The 14,598-nt window shown below is 36.3% G+C and overlaps 1 protein-coding gene across 2 annotated transcripts in view; it reads left to right on the forward strand.

The window, feature by feature from the left end:
- The window catches only part of NBAS (NBAS subunit of NRZ tethering complex), a 191,999-nt gene that overhangs the window by 42,239 nt on the left and 135,162 nt on the right, over positions 1 to 14,598 (forward strand). For both annotated transcript variants that reach the window (XM_052810054.1, XM_052810055.1), the window contains exons 22-26: positions 9,041 to 9,124; positions 9,776 to 9,929; positions 11,938 to 12,123; positions 13,158 to 13,331; positions 14,336 to 14,469. In XM_052810054.1, coding sequence (XP_052666014.1) covers positions 9,041 to 9,124; positions 9,776 to 9,929; positions 11,938 to 12,123; positions 13,158 to 13,331; positions 14,336 to 14,469 — 732 coding nt within the window. The remainder of the gene's footprint in view (positions 1 to 9,040; positions 9,125 to 9,775; positions 9,930 to 11,937; positions 12,124 to 13,157; positions 13,332 to 14,335; positions 14,470 to 14,598) is intronic.

Consider the following 14,598-nt stretch of genomic DNA (forward strand, 5'->3'; position numbering starts at 1 on the left):
ATTCATGCTCCTTCTCAAAGACCCATCAGATGCACAGACTTCATCTGTTAAGACAACTACAGTGAAGGTGGTAAAAGTTTAGCTATTCAAAGGAGATGATAGCTCTTTCTAATCTCTGTTTTAATAGCTACAGCTAGCATTCTTAGTCTATAGTTGAGACTGTTGCCCTCAGGTTTTTAAAGGTGATCTCAGAGGAAAATAATGCTTTACCACCATTATAAATACATAACCAGAGTCTTTTTCCTTTTCTTTTAATTTTCTTATCCTTTTTACTACATATTGCAACATTACCGCTTACATTTTAAACTTGCAGAAGTTGGGAAATCCAAATGTATTGTTCCTTCAACAGCCATAAGTCTGCTACATTGCACATTACATTACTAGTAAAAATCTTCCCTCTAAGATAGCAACTTTTTATATGTTTCTTCTTCTCCTTAACTTTCTCAAATACTGGTTTTCAATTGTGGCTTAAAGTGAATTTTTGCTGGAGAGTTGTGGATAAACTCCATTTGCCTGATGAACTGAGGTAGGAGTGGAAATACCTCTTCTAAAAACGTAGTGAAGCTTTTAAAACCTGAAAATTTCCATGTGGTTGACTCTCATCTATGAATAGATAAATACTACACAATTAAACTAAGAGGTTCATAAGCAGTTAACTTTGCCTTTCCATAATGATATCTTCTTCTGAACTAGGTTTTTAGTTATTGCCTGTGGCACTGCAGTTTTGATAAAGCTCTTACGGCTTCATCTCTTCTCTTCTTAGTATGTGTATATAAATAGGTTTGATGACTGAATGTCTGCAGAACTGTCTAATATATAGTTCTCATTTTTTTGTATTAGTTTTTCTTCTTCTCTTTTGAAGCTGAATTTTTGGGGGGGGGGTGTTGGTTTTTTTTCTTTTCAGTGTAGTTCAGAAGTGTTCATGTTCAAAGAATTAATCCCATGGTCAGTTCTTTTTGTTTGTTTGAATTCATTTGAATAGTGCTACAGTGAAATAAATAAGGGCGTAAGTTTTTATATGCGCTTCTCTTTTGCACAAAGTGAAAGAAGAAAAACAGTTTAGAGGTAGAGGGATCAATGTAGTTAATATTATTTCAAGGATGTGTTTGGAGAAAAAAAATCTCAGCTCTTACCTTCCACTATGAAGTAGAAAAAAAAACTTTAGAGGGTAAGATTACCTTGTCATGATGGCACTCGTGTTCCTGTCTGGATTGACTTCTGGTAGGAGTGGGGAAGGTTCTTGTGGTCCATGAGCACTTAAAGGCTGAGAGCTGCATGTGTTTAGCACGGAGGTTTCTGGTAGGCCAGTAGCAGCCTTTGCATACCTTCCTATAGCATGTGAGCTGAACTATGCCTGTGCTGTTTATCCACCGATCATTAACAGGATCTTTTTCATATTTCTGGCTTGTTCATGCTTGACCTGTCCTGTCTTCATCTACCATGTGTGTCTTTTGCCTGCATAGTCCTGAACTGTACCTTGGCTTGCTTCCCCAGTCTTCTCGTGAAAGTGTATTGTTGCTGTTGTCTTATTTGTCACCTTTTTACAGGGTTCAGAACAAAATTTCTTCCATGAACATTCATTATGCTTTATAAATGTACAGTTCTGAAGAGGGATTTTCACTATATGGTGGCAGACAGCTTTGATCTTGCTCTGAGTTCATCTGAGTCTTTAGAATAGCCCATTTTGATTTTGTGAAAGCTATTGCCTCACAATTTTAATTGTATACATGAAGAAAAAAAACACAGAGAGCTTCCAAACTGTGGTGTTGGTAGAGTTTTCTGATATTTAGATTATTCAGTTTAGGTTGTTTTAGGAGGGAAAAAAAAAGTTCCCCTCTCCCCAAATTCTGTTAAAGGTTAACCACATCATTAAAACATAGCTTGATTTGTTTATGCAAAATCAGATTTAACTTTTCTCCTCTGGTGGCAGAGTTGCTTCAAAAGACCTGTCATCGCACTATGCACAGCAGGAATTCTGAAGGGTAGTTAACTGTGGCAGCCAAAAGTAGCTGTGATACCTTTTCCACTAGATTATGCAGATCAGTTTTCCCAAAATGTGAGGTGTTTTTGGCACTCTGCTTTAGGCAGCAGTTGTACTTCAGTCTTGATGACTTTGTCACATGTCCTATGGATATTCCTGGAAAATGAAGAGCTTTTCTCTCTGCCCAGCACTTCTGTATCACATAGGTTATCGAGTAATTGGAAACCTAAAAATATATGTAATCAGTTACATAGTTGAATTTATTAATGCACTACTGAACTACTGTAATGGTAGAAAAGAATGTTTTCATGCAATATGAAAAATGCAGTATGTCTTATAGCTGTTTAAGACTACATATTTGGGATGCATTTCTTATTATATTTTATCCTTAGTTATAGAATAATTGTGACATAATAAAACTGTTTCAGAGCCATAAGAATTGCAGAACAACAGAAACTGGCACTGATTTCCCCCTTGTTGTCTGAGAAGATACAGACTTTGGACAAATGAGTTTCTGGATTAAATTAAAAAAGAACATTTTATAAAACTTCCCTTGCAGATCCTGCATATATACAACTATATCTATATTATGGAGGCATTAAAAGTAGGCTATATATATCTGTATGTAGTGGGATTATGGAAGTGCTAATTTGAATGTGAAGTCTAAAATAATTTACATTGTACTTACAGTAAAATATGGAAATCATAAATTCTGTTAAGTGTACAAGTGTCAGCAGGGGGAAAAGAATATTTGAAGGTTCAGGATTTTACATTCCTTTTATCACAAAACAAAAATTTGAGATATTTTTAAAAATAAATGTAATAAAATTAGAATCAAGAACACTCTTCAAAAACCTTTTGAGTGTTTAACAAAACCATTTGATAGAAACACTACCTTATTTTTATAGTTCAGTATCTTTCATATATAGCTTTCTCACCTCTGACAGATCAATAATTGGTTTCTTACTTACATGTGTTATGTTCAGAAGTATTCTAGTATGTAACACAAGCTTTCAAATGCAGAATTAGTGTTTATAACATTATTTTTTTCAGACAGTGAGACATGATTTAAAAATAAAAAAATAAAAGAAAAAGCAAAGATTCATCTACTCCCAAAATATTTTTAGAAAAAAACCCGAACCTACTTTTAAAAGTATGTATGTCTTTCAGCAAAAAGATGCTGTTTCATAAATGTGTTGGGATGAAGTGCCTTTTGCCTTGGAGTCTAGATTCAATGTGCACAAGTTTACAAGGGAAAAGATTTTAAAAAATCTTGTTTCTAATCCTCAACTAGGTGAGTCTTGGAGACAGGCCTGCTGTATGAAATGCTTGAAGGAAAAAAAAGCCCACACAGTTGCCACTGGTAATAGAAAGAATTGGACTCTGACCTTAAAACTAAATTAGACCTTCCTCTTTTGAAAACCTGTCCTTGGAGAGAAAAATAATCTGCAGGTTTGAATAAATGCAGTTGGTAGGATACAGAAACTACAATAGCATGGACCTCTTTTGTCAAAGAAAAGAATGGGAAGAATTGCCAAGCCAACATAAACAATAGAGTGAAAAGAGCAATACAGGAAAAGTCAGCTCTTTTTAAAGAAATAGAGTTCAATACCTCTGTAATCTGTCATTTTACTGGGCTCCAATCATATTTATTCTACTGTTGAAAAGAGAGAAGGGTAAAGGGTGGGGGAGAAGCAGTGGCTCAGGGAAAAAAATAAAAACCCCATGCTAATATTTGTGTAGAGTTATGATATGGCACAGCTGATGGTTTCTTTTAGTTGAAAAAGAAGGCCACCTGCCTTAGTGACTACAGTGATCTGTCCCCTTATCTGGAATTTCAGGTGAGTGCCCACTGCACAGTAATGCAGACTTAACCTGCACGTCTCTGATCTCTGTGGGATTTCAGTTTCTAGACCAAGACTGCAAAGTTGTGTAGCCTAGGACTAATGATCTTAGTCTGATGAGACTAATGAATTTTGGATGCAGTAGCATAGAGTGTATGTTGCACATATGGCAAGCTACATGTGCATGCTAATAATTCACCAGTTCTGGCCCAGTTAGACATACATATTGTGTGCAGGGCGTATGCGGTGGTTCTGGTGAGCCCCAGTTCGGCTGGATTTGCTGCACATGTGTTGTAAACAAAAGCATGGTAGAAAAAGGGAAGCCCTACCTCTCTGCATATATGTGTTTGTGTCTGTATGTCTTTTTCTTCTCCGTCTCATCTGCATTTATGTTTTTGAGGTTGCAGACTGCAGTGATATTTTGATGCCTGAAGTCTTTCTCAACTCACTTGCTTCTGTTTTAACAGCTACTTTTCCAAAGTTTTGTTGCTCTGTGTTTCTGCTTGAGTAATTGGAGTTATTGATAGTGGAAATGAGGGGGAAAAAAAAAAATCGGCGCTAAAACATAACAGTTCAGAAAAAACCTTGTGATAAATGTTGAGATAAATACAATGTTTTAATAATTTCATGCCCTTTTTATAAAGGACTCAGGATCACCCATCTTTTGCTAGTGTTGACTGGTTTGTTCCAGTCCTTTTATTTGAATTCAAATACAAAGAGTCCTTCTAAACTCTTCAGAATGAGGAGAGAAAGTAAGGACAGTTGGATGCAGTCATATAGGGGGCAGGAGCGGGTTACAGGTTTTTTTTTTTTTAGCTTTGTTGAGAAGGTGAATGAAGTTAGCAGTCAGCTCTGAGTGGTGTGGTTTTTGCTGGGGTTTTTTGTGAACTTAGCAAGAAACATATCTGTTAAGACTGACTTTCCATAATTGCTGATTTCTGCTAGGATGAGATATTTTGCAATTTTTTTGGTGGTGTTTTCTTTAAGCGTTTAGAGAGAGTTATTGAGTGCTGCTTGTGTCTTGGTGAGAGTTTTAAAAATCTAAAATTCCTCTTGACTTATTCCTATGGTGAACCTGAATACTTTTAAAATGGCCAGTCGAGCCAGAGCAGAAAATACTTTAAAAAGTATTTTCTGTGGCTTATCCGTACACCTGGCTTCAAGTATTTAACTGTAACTTTTTCTGCTGTGAGAAGGGAAAAAAGATGGAGTAGACGTTTTCCAGTCAAGATCACACTGCATGATGATTCTTTCCCGTGAACTGAAGTCTTCTCCTCTCCAGTATTTCGTGATGAGATCTGTTAATGAGCTTTTATGAAAAACTTTTGAAGTATGCTTATAGTACTTCTTGAATTGATGTGTCTGGACAATGTAGGTTTCATTCCTGCAAAATCTTGTGCTGAAACATGAGCTTGGTCTTGGTAGATTGGGCCAGAAGGCAAATGGCCAATGGCAGTTGCCAAGAGAAAAAAATAGGTACAGGCAAGCACATTGCAACATTTACCTGAAGTTTCTCAAGTGTCTGTACTATGTGGCTCAAATATTCCCGAACTAGATATTTTCTAGACATAGTAGACTTTCATGACACTTTATTCCAAGAATTCTTTCTATTTTTGAACCCAAATACACAGTGTTTTATCTTCTGTGTCATGCAGTGAGTAGTTAACAGCTTAGCTGCATATGGTGTAAAACGGTATCTGCTGTTGTTTATTTTAAATGAGGCCCTCGTAATCTTATCAGTGCTTACAGTGTTGTAGGAAGTAAAAACAGTGAAATGTCCCTTCTTATTTAAGTGAAATGAAAAAATGAACAACTTTATATCAATCTTGGCTTATTAGTTGTTTCCTTTCTTCCACGATTCTTCAGTCTGCTCTGGCTTTCTCCAGAGGGACGATCACATGCTTCTTAACTTTGTTCATTCACATTGCTTGTCTCTGTACTTTTCAACCTTTTTCTATTGTAATCTGTTGAGTAAGGTAGGCAGAGGGAGGCAGAGTTCCACATTGCTTCCTCACTTGATGGATTTTGGAGGTAAGGGGAAAGGGGGAAGCAAAGCAACTGTCAAACAAAGAGAGCAAAGCCTGGGAACTTGAATTGAGCAAGATCTTTCTCAGCAAGCATTTTTTTAAGCAATAAACTTTCAACTTTAGTTGAAACTGTAAGTCACAGTGGAGTGTTGGAGAAGTTATTTTGAATGGAGTCTGTACTTAATCCATGACTTCTGTTAATTGGAAAGGATTCTATTTTAAAATGTATTTTTAAAAAATACGTGGAGCAGTTGGAATTTAAAGGCAAACCCATGTGTGTGTTGTGTTACAGGAGTAGGGAAGAAAACACCTACGTTTAGATGGGGAGAGGGAAATACAGATTATTTTCCGAAATGAGTTGGGGAAAAGGGCTGGACAGGCGATTGCCTCAGTCTGGGAAAAGAATTGTATTCTAGTAACTTTTGATTTTAGGCTGGGTGGATAACTCTTGCTTGCATAAAAAAAATTAAACTGTTTAGTTTCTCATATTGTTTATCAGGGTCAGGAAAATGACTCAACTATGTTAAGAATAATTGGAGGGAAGAAACGTATAATTCATCCTGATATTCAGGTCAGTTAAGAAAACCTGCAAGTTTTTCCAACTTTAATTAGAAACCTTTTGTGCTACTGAATCTGTTAAGAAACTATTTCTTAACTGGAGCTGTAATTCCAGCATGTAACTTTGCCACGTCTATGGCAAGTATGCAGGATGTGGCAGCTTAATTAAGAAGAACGTGTTCAATGTAGTGTTTGGCAGTACAGGCTTAGATCAGTAGAGGGGGTTTTTTGTTTTGTTTGGGGTTGTTTTTGTTTTGCTTTTGTTTGTTTGGGTTTTTTGTTTGTTTTCTTCAGGTCTCATACTGAGTGATAGTAGCATTAGGGGAGCGTCTGTGAGTTTTGGAATGTCTTGGTTCTTTGTCATTCAGATCCCATATTCATGCATGGGTGGCTTTACATTTGTGTTCTAAACTTCTGCTGCCTTTGCTTATTTCGAGTGATTTTTCTCTTTTAATAATTTGTTACATAAAAGAGGAAAATTTTGAAGCTTAAATATCTATTAAATGTATGCACCTCTTTCCTTAGTATTTTGCATGACTTCTTTCTCTCAATAACAACAAAAACAACTGGTGAAAGAACAGCCAAACCAAAGCAACTTTCCCAAAAGTTTCTCCTGGGGCTGTGAGATTATATAGGAAGATTTATTCAGATAGGATGCTCTTACTTGGGAGAGCCATGAAGAGTCTGCAAGTGACCAAAACCAAAAAAGATCCCCCTCAAACAAACAAAACCAAACCCAAACAAACTAACAAAACAATCCCCCCTGAAATGTCATCTTAAGCCTACTGGGAAGTGGACAGAAAAACTTTACTATGAAAACAAATTGTCTTGGACAATAGGTTTATGTCTAATTTTGTTTTATGGTTAGTAGAACATAGAAAAGGAGAACATTTTTGATTGTAATATAAAGACCTGCTTATGCTGTCTTGATTTTATATTTTGGAAGGAAGCATTAATCACACTTTGGCTTTTCTGTTATTTGACATTTCAACTAATAATAAGAACTTTTTTACTACAAACTGGCCTTCCCTAATATCACTCTCGTGTGATGTTTGAAATATGACCTTATTAATTTAGTTTATGAACCCAGTTTTAAATATTAGTATTTAAAATTAATTGATAAATTATGTTGTCTAAGACTTAAACAACAGCCCCTGCCCAATCCCCAAAATACGTGGGCTGCTGATGAATCTTTCCAAAATCAGAAAGTGACTTTATTTCTGGTGCTTATACCATAAATGTTACTTTGAAGTTTTCTTAATTAATAATTTTTCAGTGATGTTACTACATGGTGCCTAATTATAAAGATAATTGTGGAGCTCTTTGTCCAACTGAACTGGAATTGAATGCGGATGTTGCTATAGCTGAGACACAGGAATTCAAAGTTTTCCATCTCCTCCCCTCCTTTCTTTTGACTTTTTATAGCCTGCAAATCTGTCTCTCCCAATTTATTGCTGGATTTCTACTGCATGTTGCATTTGAAGGGTTGGAATTACAGTGGGTAAAACATGAGGTGTTACTGTTAGTGCATAGAGGAGGGAAAGGAGAGGTGGCTGACCTTATGGGAGAAATGTGTATGTGTGCAGGGCAGTTAGTATGGACATGCCTTCCTTTGTTGACTGTACTTAACGGGTGTTGTTAAATGAGATGGAGTTACTGATTTTTAGTTTGTTGTTGTGACTCTTACTATATCGTGAAATTGATTTGTTTGTTGGATTTGTGCTTCTTTTTAAGCTACTGAGTTACAGGGCTGTTCTTCAAGGGATGAGAAGATTGTGTCCGTTGTTAATTTATAGATACAGATTGTCCATGTAGTATTGCTATTGCTGTTTATTATCAGGGTTAGGAGAAAATAAATGAGATTCAAAATAGCTTATTGCTCCAGTATGCTGAAACTTTCATGTCTTTACTTTTATACATGGTTTGTTTCTTATTTCTACAAATGGCAGAACCTATATGGCTCTTCTCTTCCCCGTTAGTTTGTGTTCTGCATAGCTTGACATGATTTTCTTGGGTTTTATGCTGCTTAAAACAACTAGCCTTCAACAGCGAGCCATAACTAATCATTCTGGTAATAATCCGTGGTCTTAATCTGCATTTTAAAATTTTTTTTTTTTTTTTTTTCTTCCTCCTTGAACCTCAATATTTAGAGAATGTTTCATTGTGGAAGTTTGTAATGAGAAAGATAGTAGAGCAGGGCATATCTTGTTTCAGTTCAAATTTTAGCACAAATTGTTGTATTGAAGAGGTTTGTTTTTTTTTTTTTAAAGTTATGAAGATCATTGGGTTTTGCTCATTTCAGTCTTCCGTGACAGCATATAGAGTCAGAATGCTTACTTTTTTTTTTTTTTTTTTTAAGGTATGGTCAGTAAGAAATTTTTTTTTTTTTGAAGTGGATCTTTAATGGTATAGGTAGAATATGCGTGTGTACAGATACTGTCATACAGGCAAAATCACACTTGCATAGCTGCATTAAGAAGTGATAAATCTTAAAACATTGATACTGTAATTGAATTACATGTTTAATATGAATTCACTGAAATACTTGGATATGTTTTGTATTCCATTAATTGAATGCCATCACAATTTTAGTAATAATTGTGTAAAGTTTCCCTTTCCTGTTATACCAGTTACAAGCAGGGGACACTGAGAATTCTTCCTTGGAATGAGCAGAAACATCGTGAAGAAGACTGGTGTGAAAAAGCAGAATGCAGGTAAGTATATAAAAAAGTGAAAAGTTTTTTCTATATTTATGTCCTTTTCAGATGATGAATTTACTTATTAATTCTTAAAATGTGGGAAATGCTCAGTAAGACTCACTTCTTATTTTTGTGCACACTAACTTGTGTTTTCAGCTTTCTTAGTGAGACTGAGCAAACACTCTTTCATGTTACAGCATTATGTTCAGTGTGATTGTGATGAGTAACTTTCACAAATGCAGGTGAGCAGGGGTGAGGTTACTGTTGGAAATCCTGATTTATTTATTTATTCTTTTTTCCTTCCACCCTGTTACTTGTCAACCATAACATTATCATAACAGCATTGATGGATCATAAAACTGCCTTTCACTGTATGAGGAACACATGGCAAGCAGAGGTTAGGCATACCTGTGTCTTTGTAGAGAGGATTCTTTCTTTCATGATCTATCTCATGTTTGGAATCTCTTACTAGTTACTTCACTGACAAAAATTAACACTTATGTGATTGGCATTTGCATCTCATCAAATTATTGGTGTAACGGTAGGTTAATTGTATCATCTTCTTTCAGAACAACCAGAAGTTTTAGGAAAAAGACTGATGTGAAAAAAATGCAAGCAAATGTATACTTAAACATATACTTCCTTCCTTCCTTTTTTTTTTTAAAGGATGATTGTTGAACCAACTTTACAAGATGAAGGTGAATTTCTGTATGAAATGCAACCTGAGTTACTGAAGTACAGGACTACTGACCTTTCAGTAGATCTTGTTACTGACTGGTATTTGAGCAGAGCACAGGAAATTGAAAAATACGCGATGCAGGTGAGAATAGCAGTGAGGAAATGATGATGACTGATTCAGGCTGACCAGCCTTCTTCAACAGAACCCTGTCTTAATGCATATTGATGGGATGCTTTTCCCCCAGTAATAGACACTGTGTCTCAATTTTCATTATGGCTTTTGAAGTATTTGTTTTTCCTTTTGCAGTGCACTTACGCTTGCTCTAAAGTTTCCTCAGCCAACTAATTGATCCATAGGAATGAATAGGAAGCCAGCAGATACCCTTTCTCTTGGTTTACCATAGCAGACAACAGCACTTTCATAGTCCATGAAAAACGCTTACCATTACATTTTATGTTTGCAACTAAGGGAGGGAATGTTGTGCACAGGGTTATCAAGAAACATGTTTTATTTTCTGTCACATGATACTGTACCATATATATTGATATGTGGCAGTCACATACATCACTCATGCCAATATGTAGTACTGCCATGATTTCTTCCTGGCAGGTTTATTGTGTGTCTGTAGGACTACCATGTAGCTTATTTTTGCTTTTTTCTCTTCATATTTCAAAAAATCTTTGAAGCTCTGTATGGTAGAGATAAGCATTGCAAGTAAGAGTAGAGCTCATCACTGACATGCTTTGGTATTTTATTGCTACTCAAGCCAATTTAGCTGCATGAAAAGGAGGCTGACTGGATGTCCTGGTTTCAGCTGGGATAGAGTTACTTGTATTCCTAGTAGCTGGTACAGCGCTATGTTTTGAGTTAGGTATGAGAAGAATGTTGATAACACACTGATGTTTTCAGTTGTTGCTAAGCAGCGTTTAGTGTAAAGTCCAGCATTTTTCAGCTTCTCATGCCCAGCCAGAAAGAAGACTGGAGGGGCACAAGAAGTTGGGAGGGGACACAGCCAGGGCAGCTGACCCGAACTGGCCAAAGGGGTATTCCATACCATGTGACGTCATGCCCAGTATATAAACTGGGGGGAGCGGGGGCGGGGGAGGATCGCTGCTCGGGGACTAACTGGGTGTTGATCGGCGGGTGGTGAGCAATTGCATTGTGCATCACTTGTATATTCCAATCCTTTTATTATTACTATTGACATTTTATTATTGTTATAATTTTCTTTTTTTCTGTTCTATTAAATTGTTCTTATCTCAACCCATGAGTTTTACCTTTTTCCTTCTGATTTTCTCCCCCATCCCACTGGCTGGGGGGAAGTGAGTGAGCGGCTGCGTGGTGCTTAGTTGCTGGCTGGGGTTAAACCACGACACTGGAAGTATCACTATGAGTTAGTTCTGATGGTCGAGTTCTTTTATTCTTCAAGTTTGCAGTCATCCAAGGCTCTTTAATCGTAGTTGCCTGTTATCTTAACAGCCTATCAGTAGGTATGGAAATAAAAGGAACTTCCAAGGATCAATTAAGTTACTAACATATAAATGAATTTGCATTCTACTGTTTCAGACTTATGTCTGCCTCACTGAATATGTACAGCCAATATTGCGTTCTTCGAAATCGAAATAGAATCTTTCATATAAAGGTATTTTCAGTCACCAGGGAAAAAGGCTGTCATTATCTTCTGTGAAGTAAAATGCAACAATTAAAATTATTAATTCATGGTCAGCTAGAAAAGTCATGTTACATGCAGAGGCATGCATAACTTCAGTCAGTTAACTGATTATCTTAGTTAAAAGCAATCCTTTATATTCCGTGCAGTGAGATGAGGTGAGGTATCTCTGTGTGTGATCTCCAGAAGGAATAAAAGATAGTATTCTCCTAATTTACATGCATCAATAGGATGCATCTGGGTCCAAAGACCTATAATGACATCATCCACTAAGATTAAGCATTTTATTTGATTTTTATAAAGCTGAGAAGAGCAATCCGTTTAGGAATATACAGGCCACAAAAACTTCTAGGAACTTAGAATTGCCTATTAAGCAGAAGGATCAGGGAAAGAAAACAGACACACAAGCAGGTCATAGATTGGACTTGAAGTTGGTTTTTGGCAAACACTTGTACAGCAGGGCTTTTTATTATTTTTCAGGTGCACTGTGCTCTGTCCCTTGTTCGTCTTGGCATGGAGAGGAATATTCCTGGTCTTCAGGTGCTTTGTGACAATCTGATAACTCTTGAGACAATAGTTTATGAGACTGATGGTGATCGAACCTTAACTTTGAAGGAACTTGTAGAGATGAAAGACATTGAAAAGCTGAGACTGTTGATGAAGAATGTAAGTATTATGAATAAATCAGTAAGTATAACTTGATTTCTAGTAATTCAGGTTACCCTAGATCCTGTGTATATAAAGATACTGTTAGTGGCTGACATTTTTCTGCTGAACCTCCATCTTTAATTCAGCAAGATTTCAATACTTTTACTGTTACTTTTTTGTTGTGGTGGGTTTTTTCATTGTTTATTTGTTTTTAACAAAATCTAAAAATGGCTCGATTTTCTCCAAGACCTGTTTCTTTATCCTAGGCACAGGACTAAACATTAATAAATCCAGTCTTTTGAAAGCTGTGAATTAATTTTTCATTAATCATCCTTTCTAAAGGATCTTTAGTGTGGCTGTTGATGATGCTGCAGATAAAACATTGAATGTTTTCCTTGGATGCTTTTTACTGCCTTCAGATATCGTCAAAAAGTCTTAATACTTGCCTCTGCAGCATATGTGTGGTTTTTATCTTCTCTGTTTAGCCTGTGCATGGCATTTCAGAATAGAAAAAAGGCCTCTTGGACAGGTTGAAAAATACCTGGAGATTGAACAGGGCTCTGAAATTCAGTCGAAGAATACATAAGCACCAGAGGAGGATACTCATGCACTTGAAGCTCCTCAGAATTTTCATAATTTTGCTAGGATTTATGTATCCACTTCTCATTTATTTTTCTGTCTTGCATTCTTGCATACTGAAAGTAATGCTACTCTGACATGAATGTAAGCCGATCTTTCACTCATTCTGAAATTGCAAGAGGAAGACAGCTAGGCTTTTCTCATGTAATGGGCTTTACTCCTGTACTGCTTGGTTTCCCTAAGCCATTGGGTAGCAGAAAGATGATGGATTGTTTCAGTGCTTCATGATGTAGTGATCTGTGCAGCAGTGGTGAATGTCAGGCTTCAGCTGTTGTTTGTGATAGGTGAAGATACTGTTTCAGTTATATTATTAAAGATATGTTCTGTTTGTTTTTTGGTTTTCTTGTTTGTTTTGGACAATGAAGCTGAACTTGTTCTTTTTTTTCCTCTTTGTAACTCATTGCACTTTCCAGTCCTCTGATGAAAAATATGTGAAGAATGTTTATCAGTGGATGATCCCTTTTCTCCACCGCTGTGAAAATCAGTCCCCTGGTCTGGCAAATTCACTTTTTAAAGAATATTTAGTAACGTTAGCAAAGGAAGACCTGACTGTACCTCTGAAGATATTTCAGAATTCAAAACCTGCTGTAAGTATAGAGCCCTGATGATTCTACTGGTTTCTTTGGAAATCCTTGTCCTGAAGACGTGAATTTATAAATAGAGTTCATCTTCTAAATCAGGTCATCTCTATGATCTTTCCCTTTTTCTTGGACCCAGGATTTGTTATGCTTTAGAAAACGTTAATGAGAAAGTATTATAGCATAAGTTATGATGCAACTAAACTGTCCTTGATGAGGTTGTCAAACTAATGTAATTATGATCCTGACCTAGAAGAACAAAAATTATTGTAAAGGTTATTCTTTGAAGTAATTATCTGGTGACATGTTTAGAGTAAATTTCTAGCATATTTGCTTTTTAAAAAATGGATATGAGAGTTTCAGGATCTCACTAATATTTTTTTCCTGAGGAATTTTACTAGCAGTAGATGTCAAGTTATTCCACACACACAGCCTCCTCCTGCCCCTTTCCCCCCCTACCTTTCCACAACAAATGTAAAGAATAAAATGGGGGCCATTGGGATGGAGTCAAGAGTTTAATGAGTAAGGGTTGAAGTTACCTTCCATGTGAATATTTCCCATTGCTTCTACAGTTTAAATAATTATTGCAGGGCACATAAGCACATTTTTGCATACTGTTGAATGTTCTAAGTGTACAGACAGAAATCAACCAGTGAAGGAAAACCACACCTGTTTTATGTATATTGATACTGTTGTACATAATAAATAAATCTGACAAATGTTTGCAGCAGTTGCCTTCCTCTGCCCTGCACCCTCTCCACCTTTCCAGTTCAGAAACTGTATAATGGCATAGCACTGTTCTTTCAAGTGTCTGCAGTGTAGGAAACTAGCAGAGTTGTGTTTCAGGCTGTAACTTCACCAGGTATTTCATTAAGTTGTTAGCAAGAGACATTCTACTTACAGCTAAAGAAAATTTATTTGCTTGGAGTACACATCTTTTTATATTCAGAAGAAACTTAACTGTTGAATTAGAAACAAAAAACTAAAGATAACATGCTTTCTTTTCTTGTTAGTGTCAGCAAAAAATTATTCCTGATCAAGACCAGCTTATGATTACGGCATTGGAATGTATTTATAGTTGTGAACGAGATGACCAGCTCGCTCTCTGTTATGATATTTTGGAATGCCTTCCACAAAGAGGATACGGGTAAACACTTTCAGCTAGTTATTTGTAAATATTTTAGATATGTTAAATAAAGTTGTGAATTAATGCTTCTAAATAGTTAAATCACTAAAGGGTAGATGATGTTACTGGAATATTCTGTTCCTGTCTGAG

This window comes from Harpia harpyja, chromosome 15 (genome assembly GCF_026419915.1).
Source record: "Harpia harpyja isolate bHarHar1 chromosome 15, bHarHar1 primary haplotype, whole genome shotgun sequence".
In the NCBI taxonomy this organism is placed as follows: Eukaryota; Metazoa; Chordata; class Aves; order Accipitriformes; family Accipitridae; genus Harpia; species Harpia harpyja.